This window comes from Myxine glutinosa, chromosome 2 (assembly GCF_964187855.1).
Source record: "Myxine glutinosa chromosome 2, kmMyxGlut1.1, whole genome shotgun sequence".
Lineage (NCBI taxonomy): Eukaryota > Metazoa > Chordata > Myxini > Myxiniformes > Myxinidae > Myxine > Myxine glutinosa.
Genome location: NC_136262.1, coordinates 239,924,545 through 239,946,887, shown reverse-complemented (window position 1 = coordinate 239,946,887; position 22,343 = coordinate 239,924,545). Strand labels below are relative to the sequence as shown.

Genomic DNA, 22,343 nt, shown 5'->3' with positions numbered 1-22,343 from the left:
TTTCAATACACCCCCCTGCAGGACCATGGCATTGATGTCATTCGCGTGTGTGTGCATTCCTCAACTAGGCAGTGGGGAGGTACCGCACAAAAAGATGGTGGGGGCGCATCAGGCTGTGGTGCCCGCAGTCCCAAAAACAAGTCAACCGACTTACAAGTTCATTGCCACCCCCCCCCCCCCTTGACCTCTTGGCCCCGTGACAGCCCAACAGCCCCTTCCCGCCGTTACCTCGCCGGTGAGGGTCTCCACACACACCAGGCCCCTTTGCCTCCTGCTTCCGCGCAGCAACACGGGTCACCGGGGGACTTCCTCACCCCGCAGCGCCCAACCAGACCCTCCACCGACGAGCTCCAATTTCCAGTTACCACCGGCTGCCAGGGGTAATTGCCGCAGAGGGGAGGCCCGCAGGCATCGCTCCTCAGAGCTTGCTCTGTACCTGCGGACACACACACCTTCCCCACCCACAAGACCCCAAAACACACTTCCTCCCCCGCTGCCATTCAATTCTCCACACAACTCAGCACAATTCCATAGATGATGGTAGTACAAAAGGTGTTTCAAAGTTTGCCATGGCCTGCTACATGTGAAATCCCATTCATAGTTCAAATCATTGAATCATTACACATTTCCATTTTCAAAACGCATTTCAAAACTCAATAATCATGACTCGCTCATATTTTTCCAACCTCACGACCACATCAAAACACATAACCACAACACAAAAACATACGCCACCCACAAGACACTGTGTGGCTCCCATTCCATCCCCTCACCGGCCATGTCATCACTTTCACCCGCCTTCCAACTCCAAATTACATGTCCCCAATTTCCAAAGCAAGTCCTGAAGCCTGGGACAGTACTCCTCAAAACACTCACCTCAAGTGCAGGTAGTTGCAGGTTGGTCGGGTCCAAGAGCGTCATCCACCACACTTAATTTCCCCCTCACCCTTCCAATCCACCCTGGAGCCTCCCGACCCATGTAGGAGCTCAATCTATCCCCGTGAACTATCTGTGGAAGGGTATGCGGGCCCATCTGAATTTTGAACACCACATCAGTCACCTGCCGAAGCACCACCCCGGTGCCCTTCCAAGGTGAGGTGAGTTTTGGGCACACCCCCTTCCTTCTCCGGGGCCAGTAGAGCCAAACAAGGTCTCCAGGAAGGAACCGAGGTGTGTGAGCCCGAGCATCATACCGCGTTTTCATATGCAAAGAAGCCAAGCCAATTTGCTTCCTCGCAAACTCATGAGCCTTTTCCATGCTCGCTTTCAAATTGGTTGCATAGCTTTCCACAGTTGGCTCACCCGGTTCCCCTGGTGACGGTCCCATCAACTAATCTGTGGGGACTCGCATCTCCCTACCAAACATCAACAAGGCAGGGGTGCACCGAGTGGTCGCATGCTGAGCGGTCCGGTATGCCATAAATATAAAGGGAAGGTGCTCGTCCCAATCCTGTTGGTTTTCAGATGTAAAGAGGGCCAATTGTGTCAACAGTGTCCGGTTGAACCTCTCTACCATCCCATCCGACTGAGGCCAAAGGGGGGTCGTCCGGGTCTTATGAATTTGGAGGAGCTCGCACACCGACCGCAGGAGGGCGGATTCAAAGTTCCGGCCCTGGTCAGTGTGTAGCTCCCTTGGGACGCCAAATCGGGAGAAGAATCCCTCAACTAGAACTACCAGCCGGGCTTCCTGGTTGGGCAATGGGTAGGCCTCTGGCCACTTGGTGAAGTAGTCCATTGCCACCATAATGTACCGATTCCCTCGGCGGGTGGCTGGCAGGGGCCCCACCACATCTACTGCCACCCGCTCGAGCGGTGCTCCGACATTGTACACCTGGAGCGGGCCCTTGCGCGCACGTGGGGGTCCCTTCTTACCGCGGCAGAGGTCACAGGATCTCACCCAATTTTGAATGTCTCTGCCCGAATTCACCCAGTAGAACCTCTGCCGTAATTTGGTCAAAGTTTTGGCCACGCCCAAATGTCCCATTGTCCTAGTCCCATGCACGTGCCCCATAACTACTTCCTTCAATTTGTTGGGTACAATTATCAACCAGGAAGCTACATAGCCCGTTGGTGTCACCCACTTTCTGAACAAATAGCCCTCTTTCAACCCCAACATCTGCCACTGTGCCCAATAGGCCTTTACCTGGGCCCTGTGTGGAGCAATCTCCTCCCAAGAAGGTCTTTTGTCCTCCTCTAGCCAATGAAAAAGGGGCCCCAAAACAGGATCCTCCCTTTGACTCTCTTGCCAATTCACCTCGCCCAATTCAGGTGGGGGTTGTGGCAAAGTTCGCCTGGTCACTCTCGCTGCATATAGGCATGCATCAATTTGGCCCTGCCCAATTGGATCCTTGGCTTCTTGTCTATCACAAAATTTACACTGTGCCTCCCAACAGGGGCGCCGAGAGAGAGTGTCTGCATTGGCATGTGCTTTGCCAGGCCGATGTTGCACAGTGAAATTATACTGCTGCACAGCCTCTCAAGCCACCTTGCAATTTGTCCCTCGGCTCTTTGAACCGAAGGAGCCATTGCAAGGAGGCATGATCCACTCGGATCACAAACTCCCTCCCATAAAGGTAAGGGTGAAAGTGTCCAACTGCAGACAGCAAGGCCAATAGTTCTTTGCGGGTAACTCAATAATTTCGTTCGGGCCTCGAAAGTGCCCGACTGTAATACGCAATAGCCCTCTCGACTCATTGTTGCATTTGTGACAACACAGCTCCCAATCCTTCCTGGCTCGCATCTGTGTCCAGGACGTAATTGCCATCCTCCGTCGGGTATGCCAAAACTGGGGCCTCCACCAGACGTTGTTTTAAGTGACTGAATGCCTCGATGCAGCTCTCTGACAAACAAATTTGGCTCCTTTCTCTGTCAATTTGTGCAAAGGTCTTGCAATTTCCACGAAATTTGCCACAAATCTCCTGTAATCTCCTGTAGCAGAGGCCCAAAAATCCTCTGACCTCTTACATTTTTTGGGGCAGGCCACTATTTTACAGATTTTACCTTTCCAGGGTCAGTGGCCACGCCGCTCTCACTAATCACGTGACCCAGGTAAGTCACTTCCCTCCTGAAAATTTCACACTTGCTCGGATTCAATTTCAACCCGGCACCCCTTAATCTCCCAAATACCTCTGACAAATTTTCAACAGCCTGTTCAAATGTGGGAGCGTGGACCAATACATCATCCAAATAGACTAGGCAAGTCTGCCACGGTAAGCCAATTAAAACACGTTCCATCAGACGCTCAAACGTGGCAGGGGCATTGCACAATCCAAAGGGCATGACGACGAACTGCCAGAGACCCTTTCCTGTGGTGAACGCTGTTCTCTCCCTCGCCTCTTTATCCATTTCCACCTGCCAATAACCACTCTTTAAATCCAATGTGGAGAACCATTTTGAGCCTGAAACGGCATCGAGGGTGTCATCAATCATTGGCAGGGGATACGAGTCCTTGAGTGTCACATGATTGAGCTGGCGGTAGTCCACACAGAACCGAGTGGTCCCATCCTTCTTCTTCACCAGCACAATGGGTGACACCCAAGGACTCACCGAGGGCTCGATAAATCCGGCTCTTTCCATTTTGCTCACCTGTTCCTCTGCCTCCTCTTTCTTAGCGAAAGGGAGCCGCCTCGGCGGTTGGCGAACAGGCCGAGCCTCGCCAGTACTAATTTGGTGCCTGACGAGACTCGTGCGTCCAACATCCTCGGGGGAGAGAGAAAAAACACCCAAGTTCTTACCAACCAAATTGTGCAACGTCTCTACCTGCTCCGATATTAGGCCCTCTTCAGAGCGTGTCATCATGTCCCGCACTCCCTCTGACCAATCACATTTCCCCAAATTTTGCCCTCCTTCCGGCTGTACTGGCAAGCATGTGGATCCACCTCCTCCGGTGACCAATACTACACAACTGCATTTGGCTACGATGGCTCCGCCCCTTATAGTGCGGGGGCTGCCGGACAAGTTGAGCAGCCTGACTGCCAGCATAGGCCCACGGGTGTCTACGAGGGTGCGACCCACCATTAATCCCTCCGTCCCCTGCGAGGACCACGACTCCACTAGCTCCAGCTGGCCAATGGGTTGAGCACCTGCTGCTAACTCTGCCATCACCACTCTCTCGGACCTGGGAGGCACGGTCACAGTGCGTGGCACCTCCAACCACGTCCCCTGCACCTCCTCGTCATCCCCCAGTCCCACTAACTGCAGCCTCTCAGTGCCCAACCACATGTGACCACGCCCAAGGTCTAATTGGCAGTCATGTTCCACCAGGAAACTCAGTCCCAACAGACACTGATCGCACACCCCCGCCACCCACACAACCACGCTGACCTCCAGGCCACCAAACTCCATCCTCACCACTCCGCGTCCCAATATTGGTGCCGTTGCCCCCGTAGCCAGTTGAAGGCTGTGTCCTTCTACCCTATCAATTTTGTCCCAGCCTCCAACACTCTGGTCTAGCACACCCGGATTGATAATGGTGTCACTGGCTCCAGTGTCCACCACAGCCTCACAAAATTCTCCCTCAATTTTGCATCTAACCCTTAGATTACCTGTGCCAATTTGTCCACAATTCACTACTTCCACCAAAGGAGGGCGCTTCTCCACACACTTGCCAGCCGAGCATGGCCCCGTATGCTCGGCTCGTTCTAGTTTCCCGCACACTCTATTGCTATTGGCCCTGGCCGAGGTGGTGGTCCTCTGTCTGGCGCCTGTGGACCTACTGGGGACCCCCTCCTTTCTGGACTGCGAAGCCTGTCAGGAGGTGGGGGCCCATATGGTTGCTGACAATTCCTCTGACTGTGCCCTCTTCTCCCACATCTAAAACGAGTCCCCAAGAATGGACCCCACCGGTAGCCAGGCGGAGCACCCCTTTCTCCCGGCCCAGCCCGATAAAAATCAGGCCGTCCCAATGGCAAACCTGGACCAAACTGTCGTGACTCGCTCCCTGCAAATTTGCCCCCGGCCAAATTTGTCAGCTGGCGGCTGATTCCCCTTAACATTCGCCCTATGTCATCCTCCGGCTTTTCCTGATCCCGCACCTCGGCCTGCCGTACCGTCACAGGTGCCCTCTCCGATGCGCGGTTCGACCTTCTCAAAAAGGTCAGTCTCGCCGCGCATTCCGCCACCCGGTGCACCGTGGATGGGTCCTGTAACTCCACCAACGTCCAGACCTCGGGATCAGGGAGAGCCGCCATAAATTTTTCTATCGCCAGCTTGTCCCACGCCTGTGCTGGTAGGTCCCTGTATGCTATCCTCACAGATTGGTATATATCCTGGGCCAGCTCCTGCAACGTCTCGTTAGGCTTTTGCCTGCGATGCAGCAGCTGTGCCCTGACCAGGTCGCACCTTGCACCTGTCCCGTACCTGTTATTCAAGGCCTCACACATGGCCTTGCTGGTCAATATTCCCTCTGGGACTACGTTTAACACGTCTGCGGCTGACCCCCGCAGTGTCGCCACCAGATTCCCCACGCGCTCCCGCTCTCCCCAACCATTGAGCTGAGACACACACTCAAATTGTGTCAGGAAAGCCTCGAGGCTCCCTGATCCGTCAAAATGTACGAGGGGGATTGTTTTTCCAGAGACTCTATTCCCCGATTCCTCTCTGTCCAAATCCAGTCCGGGGCCAAAACACCCCCCCCCCCCCCCCAACTGGGTATTCCGTTTCGGAGCCTCTGGTGTCCAAATGTGGCTCGTGGTGAGGGTCTCCTGGGTCACCTTAATCTGATCCTGAAGATGTTTAACCGACCTACTCACCTCTTCCCTCAGGCTCTCTTGAACCCGACCAACCTCCTCCTTGATGGTATTGTCCCAGGTCTCCAGTCACTCCTGCATAAAATCACTCACCCTTTCATTATCCATTTGCGGCCCCACAGGCCTTTCTCAATTAACCCTTGCTCCTGCCCTTTTATGCGGGTTTCCAACCCTTTCACCTCCTCGGCCAATTTGCCCCCCTTTCGGTTGAGCAGTCCCCATTCCTCACTCTGCTGTAGCATTCTGGCATCCACCCGGCCCCGATAGCCTTCCAGGTCCCCATTTGCTTTATCAATTCGACCGTCCAACGCTTCCCCCTTTCGGGCCGCCTGGGTCACGCCCTCCTCTATTTTTGACATTAATTCTGTCCGTATCGATTCACTTGCCACCCCTATGGCTTTTTTCCATCTCCCCCCCTCTAGTTTCTACTTTATCCTCCAATTCCCCCAGTCTACCCGTAATTTGGTTTTGCACACTCCCTTCGATGCCATCAATTCGTTTCCCCAGCTGTTGTGCCATTTCCCCAATTTTTCCTTCCAATTTTTCATTCCTCTCTTTCATTTGTTCATTCGTTCATTCACTTTTCCCTCCAATCCCTCAATTTTGCTGTCCATCCCTTCGATCTGTTCTTTCAAACCCTCCTTTAATCTATCCATTTGCCCCTCCATGTTTTTTGTTTGGGCATTAATTTTGTTCTCCAATTGCTCGTTCTGAGCATTCATTTCCCCTTTTAATCCATTAATTTGGTCACTCATATCCCTCAGTCCTTCCCTCCATTCATTCCCCTGGGACTCCATTTTGTTTTTCATTTCTCCCATATCATTACTCATTCCCTCCATTTTATTTTCCAGCCCATCAATTATATTTTTCAATTCCCGACTGGCTCGCTCACTGTTCTTTTCTATTCCTTCCATTTTCCTAAGCAATTGACCCAACATCTGGTCGGTTGTCGGGGCCGCTCCTACTGCTCCAGACTCCCCGGTGGGGGAGGGGGGAAAGTTGATGCTCGGGACGGGGGAGGTTCCAAGGCTCACCTCTACATCTAATTCCCCTATTTCCGGCTCACTCCCGCCGCTGACGGAGGCCTCGCTGCGTACCTCCATCTCATCAATCTCCGACATCCGCCTTCCGGAAGATTGTTTCCCGCGCGCGTATTTATTTTAATAATTCCAGTAACACAATTTAAATTTGACGAAGACGCGATATCGCGCTCCGTATGTCCAATTGACTATACAAATTTCTCCGCCTCGCCTATAAAAATTTTGCGTTCGAACGTCGGGCGCAATGTATGCCCGACCGTGTCGATGTCTCGCCGCGGACAAAAAAATTTGTCCAACGGGTTCGAATTCTACACTTCTGACACCACTTGTCACGCAACCGCGATTAACACCACAGTTGCGGATGGCCAATTGCGAGGCTTTTAACTCCCGAGGCGAAAACTCAATAGCGGATGCGGATTCCAAATCAAACACTTAAAGTTAAACGCGCGGAATGGCGGGACACAGCAAAGCTCCGCCGCCTTATCTATTAAAATCAAACACCCAGGAAACTGCGTTCAGATATATACAGAAAATAATATAAGGATTTATTAATGAAAAGTAAAGACAGTGAAAAAGCCCGCGCCGGTAATAACTCTAATCAGAAGCCTAAATTGGGATCCCACACACAACAGATACCAAACACGACACGAGGGAGATTATGAATTGCAAAAGAAACACGTCACGCCGTGTACAGTGTACGCGGAGCCCGGGCTTATCTGTCTCTGTCGTCTTCTTGTAACACGGCCGCGCTCAGCCGCCACCAGGCCTTCTCCAAGCTCCGATCCTCTCGCCGCCCACAAGGTCGGTGCACCAATCTCCAAGGCACCCAACGCAGGCCAGCGGCTTCAACCAAGATCGATCCCCACACGAAGCACGAAAAGACAGGAACGGCGAGAACGCAGGTGTGACTGCATGTCTCGTCCTTCCAACTCGCTCTGGGACTGGTCTCAACTCAACTCCTCCGGCTCAACTGAAGTGAACTCTCTGTGGGAGTGCTGGCAGCCAACTCTTCTGCAGAGCTCTTCTCAACTGCTGCGCAACTAAGAGCATGAACCACAAGAGACCAAAAGCTGCACTGCCAGACGCCAGAGAGGCAAGAGAACAAGAGCCAAGAGAGCGTTTGGCGCTCCCTTAAATAACCTCGCTGGTGACGTCACGTCCCTTGGTGTGCCACCCAATCAGTGCCCTCCACCGAATCACAGGCCTGTAGTGTTGTGATAGCGCGTGGCACTCGAGGCCCAGCGAAGGTGTAGCTGGCTGCGGCCATCATCGGCAGTGTCCTGGCCTAGTTTCCTGTCCGTTTGTTCCGGTCATTGTCAGGGAAAGGAATTATTTAATGTTGCGCTAGGGACCTAACTAATGTTTATGTGGTCTGCAGTGCCATAATGGACAAAGGTTTGACTACTAGGTGAGACTCACAGGGGCGTTACCTTTAATCCCTCACTACTTAACACTCGAATCTCCAGGTAGATCCACAATCATACATCTTATCCCGACAAGCGCCTAAACATCAAGAACTTATTACATGTAGAGTCCCTGTCATAACAGTCGAATACCTACCTATACAGATCTACCTAGCTCGAGATGTTGCTCTACCAAATTCATAACAATAATAATAATAATAATAGCAATAAAAGACAATGAAAGCGGCAATTGGTTGTGAACAAATATCCCCTCCCTAATTGTAGTTTAACCCTCTCCCTACCTCCTCCCTCCCCACCTACCACAACACTTTCATTCCATTTCATGGTGGTTTTGCCATGTTAATTTCCCCATTTTGTGGGGAAAGGAAGAGGGGGGGGGGGGGGGTTATGCCATGTTAATTAGTAGTAGGCATAAGGATAATTTCCCCTCTTCCTCATACCCCTGTGGTCATTCCCAACATTTATCTAACATTTATAACAACAGCCAGCCGAGGTTATTCACACTCCATTGGACACGATAAGGCAAAGACCCGCCTAGGAGAGGCGGAGTTTAAATGGTTCCATGGGTGGGGGGTGGGGCTGGCAGGCCACACTCCCAAGTGACACAGCCTGATGACGTGGGCGAAGCGCGAGCGAGAAGCAAGATTGGAGAGTGAAGAGAAGGTTCGAGAGAGTCTGATTGCATTAGGAGAGTGTGCCGTGTGGAGGCTTGTGCTACCGTTGCTGGGGTGCTGAAGGTTGCGCTGTCCTTCCCCAGGAGTATTATCTCAACAAAAAGGAGTGTGACACTTTGAGAAAGAGGGCCGTCTACGCTGCTCGCCTCGATACCGGGTGTCCTCGGCGTTCGACATTGCCGCCATTTAGCCAGGCTTCCCGCCTTTGTGGCTTCGGCCTTCTACGGCTGCTGACTTAGCACAGGATCCATGTGGTTCAGATGAGTGCCGGGACGAGACTTATTTTCTTACTTCACCCTGTGGTGTGTTTTTGTGTCGGTGTGGAGGATCTCCACCTTCATATTTTTACCTCAACACTTTTTATTTATTCTCATTCAATGCTTTATTTTATTGCAAATAATTATCGTTACGTTTTGTTGTGCTATTGGTTGGGTTCGGAATAAACCTGTGTGTTTGTGAGAATAAACGCTTCGTGGTTCTTCGGTCCCGCGCGCGCCATAATTGGAGATTGCCTCGGGAGTTAAAGCTTGGTTCGGTTCATCCGTCCGCGGCTCGGTGGTAACCCAGCTGCGGACAGGACAATATATACATACATATGCATATATACACGTGCTTATGGTGAATCGACAGCTGGAAATTCCCCGATTCACCCCATTTACAATCTAACTAGCAGGTGGAACCACTTATAAGCCAAGACGATCCTGCTTAGAAAAATAAAGGTTCAATATCTAGGTGAGGGGGATGACAGGGATGAAGAAAATAAAAGGACGTGACTGAAAAGGAGCATTTGCCCAAGGAGTGCATCTACAACCATTTGCTTTTCCAAACAAATACGGATGAAAAACACCCATCTTAACCTATGCGTGAATGAAAGACACGGACACACAGGAGGAGGAGCTGAATTAAAATGAAAAGGCAGAAAGAATTCCAGCCTGCTGGCGATTTCACAATGCGGTAGAAAGAAGCGTGGTGAAGTCAGATGTCATTTTGAGCAGAAACTCCGGGTGTTAGATGCACCCCGCTCTATTTGTCTGGCACTGTACCCCACGGAGGGCGTTCTTCCCACCAGCTAGATAAACATATCTTTCCCGCGAACGTCTTTGCTTCTCAACTGAATAACTTACACTTCCCATGATATCTACAATGTAAATCACCACTGTCATACCTGGGAAATGATAACACTTACCGAGTGACTCATGGCAAATCAGTCTGTTTTGGAGAGGAGGGCCTGGACTTTAAAGGAATTGGTTCAGTGCAGGTGATGCACAATGTAATTCTCGACACTTGATTATCTGGCACATAGACCACCTGTGACCTGGCATTCAAAAACGTCCAATCACAGGACGTGGTCTGGAGCTTATGTCACCCATGACTGAGTTGCAAAGGAAGAAAGTATAACATCTATATAATAATACCGTAAGGACTCGACTTTGTTATCCCTTTTACGCCGCACCCAGTGACCCGATGCCCACAGCACTAATGCATTTTCCATCTACGAACCGCGCTCTTTGTTTATCACGTACAGCCATACTCGAAAAATCTGAATTCGCCGACTTTGGGACCCAAAAGCATCCGATTATCGGCCGATACGACGCCATCTTACGACACCATCGTATTGGCGTCTGCTGGGCGAAGGCGATGCGAGCCGTCCGCTGATTCGACAGTCGAGTGGTGTGATGGGTGGTGTGAACCAAATGGTCTTTTTATTCCCTTGAACATTTTAAATTAGGATATATAAGAAAACGTCTTTATCGTCATTTTAATAAAGTTAAATGGAGTGACGTTGCGATACTCGGGGTGCGTTGCATAAATCCTCGTAACTCAGAGAGGTGTAGCAGGTGGCGAGACGTAAGGAAGCTTGAAGATAACGAGCTGAAAACAGACGAACGATATCCCTTCCGTGGATGTTCCACGGGTTTCACGTCTTTATCGTCATTTTAATAAAGTTAAATGGAGTGACGTTGCGATCAGTGAGTTGTATACGAAGAGATAAAAGGATGGCATTGACTTCGAGACGGTACGTGATAGTTGGCTGCGGCTGGCTGATGCCACGTTTTTTTTTTCTAAGTGCCCTGGATGCTGATGGACATAATAAAGGTATCGGCTGATCTCTCATCGTAATATTACCCGATGGAAATGAACTGTTTCTTTGTTTGTCATTTCCTGTGCAATAATGTCAAATTGATAAGTCAGACATCCTTTTCTATGGACAGCTGCTCTCCTTTTCGATGGCATCGTCTATTGATATGCATGTTCTTCTTTCATATAATTTTACACATTCACAATCAGTATTTCAACTCTTGCAGACATTGGAAAGGAAGTTGACTCACAGGCCAACTCTCTGGCTCAATCACAGGCCGACGCACAGGCGATGTAATTGTGAGTAGCATTTTTGCACAAGTGAAAATTGATCTTTCTTCCTAACTCTTACTCGGACAAGCGAATCCCCTATGCCATCCATAATGGTACACTCTATCCATACACCACATCCTCCCTTCCGTGGATGTTCCACGGGTTTCGGCTAGTTATTCAATAATAAGGACACTTAGACCTACAACAGGGGAAATTACAAAAGGATGAGAGACTAGACACTCGATCTCTGGCACAACAGCTATTCTGAACACAAGATATAAATATCTTCAATATAATCATTATCCCACACCAGGGGAATTTTAGTTGCACACGAGAATACACAAATGCCCGCCAGTACTGCTGCTGCAGCAAAAGTCCGGGGCCACCACTTTTTTTTTTCTTTTTTTTTAAATTCACCAATTTGTGATTTCTCTCTTGCAGGCAATAAACCTGCATTATGCCCACGATATCAAACTTGACAAGACTAAATAATTGTTCAACACCAACGCAGCAATTCTCAGATAGAAATATCACACAAACCAGGCATTTCCAGATGTAGCATTCAAAAACAATGCAGAAAGATGCGACCAGTGAAGTTAGAATAAGGATGGCAAGGCCAAAGAAGCTCAGCAAAACAGATGAGCAAAACTTAATGAAATCAAGAAGAAATATAAAAAAACATTAAAAAGTGCTGAACTTGCATCAAAGGAACTGGCACAGATATCAGGGGTTCAAGTGGAGTCATATACTTGTTTAGTCAGGTTCACCATGTTTTTTCGTTCAAAATTTTTGGAGATGAGCAAAACGATACATTTTTGGAATATTCAAAGCATGAGGAATCCAAAAATTAATGCTGGCATTTGCGTAGACACCTGCATGAAAATGACTCAGAACAATGATGAAGATCTGTAAAAGCATATTCCTGAACGGTATAGACCTAGTAGATCCTGTGTATAGGACTTGTAGTTCAATCTGACACTAACAAGGCTGCTTTCTTGCTTTATAAACCCATACCTATAACTTCAAAGGACTTGCAATATCTATTACAAGTATTATGTAATACTTGTAATAATACTTGTAATATTACAAGTATTACAAGTATTATTATTATAACTATTACAAGTATTATGTAATAGTTATATCACAAATATAAAGACAATGGTTTTCAATTACCTTTGTTTGTTGTGCTATTAATTATTGCGCTATTTTGTTGCGCTATTAAAATATAAAAACAATGTTGCGCTATAATCCTGAGCACTATTTTGAGGCCTTTATTGGATTCCTTGACCCAGAAAACATAGGATTAGCATAGTTAATTAAGTTTCTAGGTTGACTCGAAGCCGAGATAGCGCAAAATATGTATTTTATGGCGGCCATTTTGAAAATCCAAAATGGCGGCCATGCAGGTGTCTGTGCAAATGCAAACTGATTTTCGGATTCTCCATGCTCTGATTCCAAAAATGTACAGGTTTGCTAATCTCCCAAAATTTAGAACGACTTTATATGTTAACATAGTGAACCTGAAAAGTTGTTTCATATGTAGCCTGTGGCTGCTGGTTGCATTATTTCTCTGGAAGCGCATTTGTGCTGCTGAATGATGTGCCCCAATTACCAGTGAGCTGGTAGTTAATTTGCCAACCTCAGAATGATAACAGGCTGAGTCAACCCACCTGGCGTTAATTCAACCATCGACCGGGATTTGAACTCGGGATCCGAGGATCCCAAGCCAGCACCCTAACTGTGAAGCCAACACCAGGCTACTAATCATCTACTGTCAGGTATCTTTATTTAAAAAAGAAAAAGAAAAAAAAAGTGGTCTCCAAGGGCAAGTTGGTCGAAAAGCCCCATCTGTGTAAAGGTAACAAAACCAATAAACTTAAATATCCCAAAGAACAGAGTTGGGGTGCTGATCAGCATGTAAAGGCATTTTGGAGTGGTCAGTTTTAAATTTTTGGAACAAAGAAGGCAGTATGTAAGAAAGATGATTGGTCAGAAGCATAAAGATGCGTCTACAACCTACTGTACAGGAGGGTGGTTGCATTGTTCAGGTCTGGGAATACTGTATATTTCTGTTGCTGTCATTGGTGATTTGCTGAGAAATGAAAGAACAAGAATGCTGATGAGTACAAGCAGATCCTAATCCACCATGGTATCCCGTCAGGAAGGAGGCTAATCGGCAACAACTTTTTCCAGCACAACGATGAACCCAAAAACACTGCAAATGCCATTAAAACATATTTACAAAGAAAAGCAGAGTCAGGAACTCTACAATTATGAGAATGGCAACCTCAACGTCCTGCCGTTATCATAGAAGCTTTTGGGGAATATTTGGACAGGAAGAAATGTGAAAAACAACCAAAGTCCAAATAAAATTATGGGAAATATCGCATCACAGAATGCATGGAAGAACCAACCTCCTGGCAGAATCATACCTGGCAGAGAGTATGTGCTGCTTCCTAGTTTGATGTTCAACATTCAAACAGGATAAAGCACAGACCAACAATCACAATTTGGCATTCATGGTGAGGAGGAAAGTCCTCAGGAAATGCCCCACTGGGTGCGGTGAGAAAGGTGCCACCATTGCTAGGAAATCGCTGGCCCGGGAAGTGGTAGCACTAACCCCCAAGCTCAGTGGCTGTTTGTCTCCTCTAAAAGTCATGTGTGTATATAGATGTGTGTGTCGTTGGTTGCTATCTCCTTATGCGGGTTTCTTAAAGTGGAGTGGAGCCCTCCCTGGTCTCAAAGTATCCACCTTCACGTGCATCGCAACACGCACACCCGCGAATATATACATATGCACATGTATGTGTGCATTCTACCTCAGATCCTGTTAATACATACACACAAAACATTCAAAACACCTGCTCTTTCCATGAAAGACTGATTAGGTGAATCCAGGTGAAAGCTATGATCCCTTATTGACCTGTTAAATACACACATTGCGCCCCTTGATAAAAGTGGAGCAACGTTTGAATGCCACAGGATATCTGAACGTCATTGCGAATCAGGTGCATCCCTTCATGGCAACAGTGCATCCCTCTGTGAATGGATTTCTCCAGCAGGATAATGCCCCATGACTAGGTTTGTCCAGGCATGGTTCCACAAACATGACAGTAAATTCAGCTTCCTGCAGTGGACTGCCCAGTCACCAGATCTCAATTCAATTGAGCATATGTGGGATGAGATGGACCGAGCTATTCTGAGTAGAGATCCACTACCAGCCAACTTGACAAAACTAAGGAAAGTATTGGAGTCAATATGGGCCAATGTTCCTGTGCACTGCTTTTGACACCTTGGAGAGTCCATGCCCTGACGAAATGAGGCTCTCACAATCCACCCCTCCCATCCCCCCATCACCAACAAAGCAAACCTGTAAACAGCTTCAGTTTTTTTTTTTGTTTTTTTTTGTATACTGAATCGAGGCTCGTGAAAGAGCTGACATTTACTTCACAAACAAATCAACCAGACAAACAAAATATATAAAAAGAGGGAACGGAAGACAAGATGGGGAGAGAAGGGGAAGCACACAACCACAACATTTGAGAGCAGGGAGAAGTGTGGGAGGGAGAGGGCTTGGGGGGGGGGGGAGGCGTGGGAAGGGGGGGGGGGAGGAGGGAGAAGTATAAAACACAAGGACACCAAGGACTTCCAGGACAGAAGTTGGTATTTCGAAAAAGTGGATTTGGGGTGAAATTATCAGGGGTAGAAAAGATCAAGGTTTTGGATGGGGGGAAGATAAGAGATGGTGGTGAACAGCTGTTTTAAAGACCTGGAGGGTGCAGGGGGATTGAAGAGAGTGAGGGAGTTTGTTCCAGAGGTGGGAGAAAAGAGGAATGTAGGAGTGAAGGTGAGCAGAGAGTCTTGATTTTGGCAGTTTAACCATAAGAGGGTTGCAGGCAGATCTTGTGCGACCTGTAGGAATATTTGCGGGACAGAGCCCCGAGAGAGCTGGGGGGGCAAGGCCAGAGAGGAGTCGGTAGAAGACGGAAAGACCACCAACCTGCCTGCGGTGAGTGAGTGAGAGGCCCTTGGAGTTAGCTTCATCGCGGGAGATTCCAATGATTCTGAATGCTTTGGTTTCAACAGCGTGAAGACGAGCTAGGTGTGAGGCAGGAGCACCAGCCCAGAGGGGAGAGCAGTATTCCATTGAGCTGCGGATGAAAGCCTTGTATGTGGTGAGGAGCTCAGGTGTGCCAAGGAAGGACTTCGCACGACGGAGGATGCCCAGTCGGGGACTGGCTTTGGAGGCCAGATTTGAAATGTGGTTTTCCCAGGAAAGATCATGGCAGATAGTGAGACCCAAAAGCTTGAGTGACAGAACTTCTTGGAGAGGATTATTCAGAAAGTGGATGGGAGGGTTGTCCAGTTGGTCTTTTCGGAGAGGCATCGTAAGAGTGTGAGATTTGTCAGGATTGAAAGACATGTTCCACTTGTTTGCCCAGTCTGTGATTTTGTCCAGGTCTGCAGAGAGTGAGGAGGCTGCAGACTGCCGATCTGAGGGATGAAGAATGGAGCGACAGAGAGTAGAGTCATCAGCAAAGAGATAGAGAGGATTTTCAAGAGAGTCAGAGAGATCATTGATGAAGACCAGAAAAAGCACAGGGCCCAGAACACTGCCTTGGGGAACTCCAGCCTGAACAGGAAGAGGAGATGAGAGAAACCCATTCAGGGCCACATGTTGACTACGACTAGAGAGGAAGTCTGCCAGCCATGCGTGGAGATTTCCATGGATACCAAAAGAGGAGAGTTTGGTGAGCAGAGCGGGGTGCCAGACCGTATCGAAGGCACGTGATATGTCAAGGGAGACTGCTCTAATTTCCTGTTTGGCATTGAGGACCTCCATCCATTGTTGAGAAAGCAGAAGCAGCATGTCCAGAGTAGAGTGACCAGGTCTGAAACCAAAGTGTAACTTGACATCAATGAAGTTAATATTAAAAAAATAAAACCTTCCATGTTTTTACTCTGTTGGACATTCTTCAAGTTTATTGTCAAAAGAAAAGCATAAAAACAAAAAAGCATAACAATTACCATCAATTTTCACAATGCTCACTCCCTCTTCACATTATCCTTTGAAGTCATTAACCAAGTTTCACTGCTGTGGCCACTTACCAGCAAGAGCCATCTCTTCCCCTCCCCTGATAGCAAGGCACATATATTACCTGAGAGGTCATTTTGAGGAAGTCGAGAGATGGTCGGATGCACCGGGCATCCTCACCACGACGACGCTTCAGCCCAGACTTGCGGCCATTGGACACGCATGGCTGTGATCGACAGCGTGGCAGCCTCAGAGGAGTTTGTCGCTCTGCTTCAGGTGTGCTCTCTGTTCTGCTTCCAACAGCTCCACAACCACCAACCCACAACTGTCCACGGTCGACAATTCTCTCTTGAGAGAGCGACAGTCGTCGTGCCCATGATCCAACAGAGCCATTACCTGATACTTCGTTGGTATTTACAGCAGTGTTTTGTGTGCCTAACCCCAACCAGGGGGCTCCACCAAGCCAAACAGTGCTGCAAACCTCTGTGCAGCCATCTACAAAGCCAACACTCGCTGCAGAGGCTGGACGTGGAACTGGGGACTCCGGTGGTGTGCCAAAGCCAGTAAAAGCACTGCTGCAACCCCCAACTGGTGCCCATCCTGTGAAAACTGCTGGTGAACTGCAGAACTCGGTATGTGCAGTACGGTGTGGTAGAAGAGGAACGCGTAGTGCCACAGAGCTGCTGCCACCAGAATGGCAACGACGCTTGGCCACAGGTGTCCATACACGAGAGCAAGGCTTCCATGGTGAGCGGCAGCGTGACAGCTCCTCGGGCACAGACAAAGAGCGGCAGTGTCGCTTGGTGGGTGGTGTTTGTGGACTACCAGCTGTAGCTCCATCACTCAAGCTTAGCTCTTGAATGAGGCCCGTCACGGCAGGTTCGGTGCTGGGCGAGTTGGCAGCTGCAAGGGACCACGATATGTCACTACGGGTCGATGGTTCCATAAAAGATAGACCAACCCGTGCCTTGGGACAGATCTTCATTGGACAGCTCTGGGAGAACATGGTCCACAATGAGCCCCGACCCCCTGTTGGGAAGGGAACAGGAATGCAAGGAGGATCAGGGGCAGGAAATAATAAACTGCAAGAAAAAGTCCATCAAGAACAAAAACAGAAATCAGGCAGGATACCAGAACCAACTGGACTTATCCATCATTTGCTTTCATTGTGGCATCTGACCAGTCTCACTCTGCTGATGCTGTAGGCCAAAGACATACTACCTCTCCACAACTCAGCAGTTTAATCAAAGATCATGTCATTAGACAGGACCATACAATCAAAGGCAAAAAAATTACTCCAACACACAAAAAGCATTCCACTGCCATTGGGATCCCACATATTTCCATGTCTACAAAACTTTCCTGGAAAGACAAAAGTATTTTTTCTAACATTTGAAGGCACAATCACCTGGTTTATAGCAGCAACGTGCAATTTTACATCAATGTCATATGCATAATACCGTAGATAAACAAATGGTGAAGGGTCCAAGTTAATGTTAAAAAAAAAAAAAAAAAAGGCTCAAACCGATATGAAAGCTATATTGAAAGAACACTCACTCAGTCAGAACACTCAGACTGTACACAATAATACAAGCTCATACCAATCAGACCAACATTTCACAACTGCAGGGGGAGGGTCAGGGGTGGGGGGAAACATGCGTTTCTCAACTTACGCCTTCCCCCTACTTATCACCTCCAATGGTGGAGACTCACCTAAGGGTGAGCCTGGTCAGTACTTGGATGGGAGACCTTCGGAGAAGACTAAATAGCAAAGGCTCGAAGGAAGGGAGTATCGCGGGGTTGGTAGTAGCTCGGATGGATGCAGGCAGTTTCTGCCGTTGTCAAGTTTGACAAATAAATAAACATAACTGTAGTGTCAGCAGGGGGTGCTGCATCTTAGAAAGTGTACTCGATTGTGAGCCAGCTGCCCATCTGCCTTTACGTTGTGAAGATTGGACAGCTGACAGGAAAAGCCCTAAAGTATAGTTTCAAGAGTTGAACAAATTCCTTGCCGAGAAATGAAACATACAAAAATGTTAAATAATTTTTAAAGATGAATTAAGGCGTTTTGAAAGTTTATGCTAACAATGACATTTAGTATAGAAACAAGCATTCTGAGTATTGCGCTGCAATACATGTCCCCGACCAGCAGTTTGTCATCCGGAAAACTGTTGGGGAAATTCCCAAAGTTCAAAGTGCCATAACTTTGTCAAAAATGATCGAAACGTCGTGAAGTTCGAACTTGATCTGTAACTTATCATGAGGTAACCACGTACCAAGTTTGAAATCATTAGCATTAAGAGTTTAGAAAAAAAGTCCGGAAAACTGTTCTTTGCGGGACAGACTGACAGCCTGACAGCCTGAGGGACGGAGGGACGGAGTGCAAACCTATAGTCCCCTCTGGTGTACACCGGTAGGGGACTAATAAGCATGGTTGACAGGATGGCCTGGAAATATGCACACTTACCTCGAAGCCGTCTAGCCCGGGTTTGAATCCCGGCCCAGGTACAAACTGTCATCCCTGTGTTTCACAGGCAAGGTGATTCATCAATGTGGGAGCCATCCCTCAGAAGGACATTACACTGGGTGTCCTATCTGTCAACATTAGACACTGGACGTAATGACCCCACGGTGTCCTTCGCGAAAAGTAGACAAGTCATCACCAGCACCACAAACAAATTCCTGCCCTAACTACTGCTGGAAGAGGGATGGCAAACTGCCCAGGATGACCCTGGCCAAGAAACTGCTTCAGCAGAACCAACACTCTGTAATCAGATATAAATGAGCCAATTAAGTGTGGAACGGTGTGGTAGATGTCGATAAGCAAATAAAGTGTGGAATTTATGGTACATCGGATCAGATATAGATAAGCAAATTGATTGATTAAATAAAGTGTGGAAACAGCATCACTATTTTTTTATGTTGAAGGCTCCAGTCAGACTATATAGTCCTCAGCAAGGCCAGGCCTTAAATAAAACAGCTGTATTGATAGAAAAGTGAATGAAGAGAATGATCTAAGAATTTTTGAGAAAGCAAAATATCTGCTTTTTAAAAAGGGGAAGGTCACAAGTGTTTGGAAATATATGAGAAGGTAAAGAGTTCCAGAGTTTGGCAGTAGAGGGGAAGAAACAAACATCATAATGGCCCATTCTTGAGTTGCCAATGGCCACACAATACTCATGTGACGTCGTGGCTTATCGAGTATTCTATGGTCTCACTAATGGCAGAGGAACAAGCAGAAAGTTCTGTGGAGCAGAAACCAGAGTAATATCTGGAGAAGAGAGAAAAAGCCAACTTTGCGACATAATTCAAGTGGGTGGAGTTTTGAGGTCAGATTGGGGGAGAGTTGATGTCGGATTACTTTGGATTCAATTCTGTCCAGTAAGTACGAGGAGCTAGAACCTCCCCAGATATGAGATCAGTACTCCATACAAGGATGAATTAATCCTCAATATAGTTGAAGCAACTGTTCAGAGGAGAAGAATCTTCGACGTCTGAACAGGACTCCCAGTTTCTTCAAGACAGACAGCTATTTGTGTAATGTGTAGATTCCAAGATAAATGTAATGTTAAGGTAATACCTAGTAGGCTTATTGAATCACAAGTGTAATTGTGGAGCTTTCAAAGGAGATTGGAGATTTCAGAGTAGTTTTAGAGATGGGAAGAAATAGAGTCTTAGAAGCATTAAACTTCACTTGATTAAATTTTCCCCACTGGGAAATGGTGTCCAAATCTGCATTTAAAGAGGTGCCTGTGATGAAACGAGATGTAGATCGAGTGAGGGAATATGGGGCAGATGGGAAAAACATGGAGGAATGTAATGTCGAGTCATCAGCATACGAGTGCATGTGGTTATTTACAGAAGAAAGGTCATTGATAAAAAGAAGGAAGAGTGTTGGAGACAGGACAGAACCCTGAGAGACATCGCTGTTGATGGGTAAGGAGGAAGATGTTGAACCATAAACAATTACGGAGATAGAGTGGTCAGAAAGAAAGCTCGATATGAGAGCAGAGTGAAGGAGGAAAGCCAAAGAGGGAAGCTTGGATATCAGACCCCAATGCCAATCTCTGTCAAAGCCTTTTGAGATATCAAGGCCAACAACAAAGGATTCCCCAAAGTCTCTCAGAGAAGAGGCCCAGACATTTGTAATGCAAGGAAGGCAATCATCGGTAAATCTTGCCTTGTGAAAGCCATATTAATGGTCAGATAGAAGACTGAGATTCAAGATGCTTGAGGAAATGGGAATTAAGACGACAAAGACTTTGGAAATAGCAGAAGTCAGAGCAATAGGACGGTAGATGGAAGAGTTTGAAAGATCACCCTTCTTTAAAATAGGCTGTACTAAGCATGTTTCCAGGAAAGAGGAAAAGTTTGGGGTTTTCAACAAAAACGAATAACGAACAAGCACGGGAGCAAGTTCTGAAGCACACTCTTTCAAGACATGAGGAAGAATGCAATCTTGTCCATATTGTGTCCAGAGTACTTTTCTGACTACTTGAAAATATATTATAGGGAGGTGCACAGGATTGGTAAGGGGTGCATCAGAGGGAGATGGAATGCTAGAGTCATCCATTGTGGAATTAGAGGAGAAAAGCTAACCAAAAAGACTTGCTTTCTCAGCTTTATCAGTCAGAGAGACAGCGATAGTATCATCAGAACAGAAAAGCAAAGGAAGGTAGACAAAATTATATGATGTGCAAAACTGGTCTAGGTGTCCAGGGTTTGTAAGGAAACTCAAATTCATGGATCAATTGTTTTGCAACAGCACACTGAATCACCCCAACAGGAAGCTGGTCCCTCAAGCTTCAGAGCAAGTCAGCAGTCACCAAGGCTTTCCATGAGATTCCCATGCAAATATTCCATTGCTTGTGAGACACATCCGATATTCACGAAGACAAACCAATTCACATTTTGGAGCAAATGCAAGCAATGCAGAGAATAATCATGTTTTTGGACAATGCTTTTACTTTTGAAAAGGAGCAGAAGTGTCTGGACTGCACATATACATTTCTACAAAGGCTATTTTGATATCTGCTAGTGCAGCAAATTGACAACAATCAAAAACAGACACACCAGTTTCCCAAAAAGTGACCTTCTCCAATGCTCTGCACTGTAAATGATCGCCAAAGGAGCTATAAACTGTCAACGAGGAAGTTGCTTTTGGGGAAACTGGTGTGCCTGTTTTTGATCATTATTATCAATCAAGATCAATGGACTCATCCCAAGATGAAGCAGTCTATAAGCATATCACTCCACCATCGCAAACAGGTCGAAACTCCGTCTTCTCCCACCTCATTTCTGGTCTTGCACCCCCTTTCCTTTGTTGTCTCACTGTCTCTCTCTCCCCACCCCTACCAAGGTTTCGGCAGGGATTAAATTATCAATAATAATAATAATAATAAAAATCACTGTTCACCTCCACTCACTCGTTCCTCTTTTTCCCTCCACCTGTGGAATAAACTTCCACATTCTCTTCGATCTCATTCTTCCCTCCAGGTCTTCAAGACAGCTGTTCACCACCATCTCAGATCACCCCCAATCCAAAAACCATGATCTTCACAGGCTGTTAACTGTCGGGGGAGGGCCCCTCAACCCTAACGCCCAAGCCCATCTTCCTCCAAATTTACAGTTTCTCCTTCCTGAGTTTGCTTCATCTTGTTCAACTCCACCCCTCATTCATACCAGCATCCTAGTTTGTCTTTTGTCCCTCAACCCTGCTGTTGGTGTCGTCTCGCACCCCTCTTTCCACTGTCACTTTTGTTCTGTTGCATCCCAATCCATTCTGTATTATAGGTTTTCCACGAGCCTTGATTTGTACACAACAATTCGACTTTTTGATACCGACCCCACGTGTAAATGGACACCGGTTTAATCGCATGATAAACCAGCGGTATGCTTGGCAGAATAGCCTTCAAAAGGATCTCGAGGCCAATTGTTGCCGTTGATCAAGCAAACCCGTTCATGTTTGGTCAATACTTCACTAGGAAAGTAGTCTCCCGTGCACACCAATGTATACAGTACAAAATAAGAGTTTTCAAAGATTGAGAAAGGAGATTTTCTTCTGCATGACA

The 22,343-nt window shown here is 47.4% G+C and overlaps 1 protein-coding gene across 2 annotated transcripts in view; it reads right to left on the bottom strand.

Annotated features, from left to right (window-relative positions):
• Window positions 1-22,343, bottom strand: part of FAM53A (family with sequence similarity 53 member A) — a 157,092-nt gene that overhangs the window by 64,754 nt on the left and 69,995 nt on the right. For both annotated transcript variants that reach the window (XM_068106039.2, XM_078772382.1), the window contains one exon: window positions 16,397-17,301. In XM_068106039.2, the coding sequence (XP_067962140.1) occupies window positions 16,397-17,301 (905 nt within the window). The remainder of the gene's footprint in view (window positions 1-16,396; window positions 17,302-22,343) is intronic.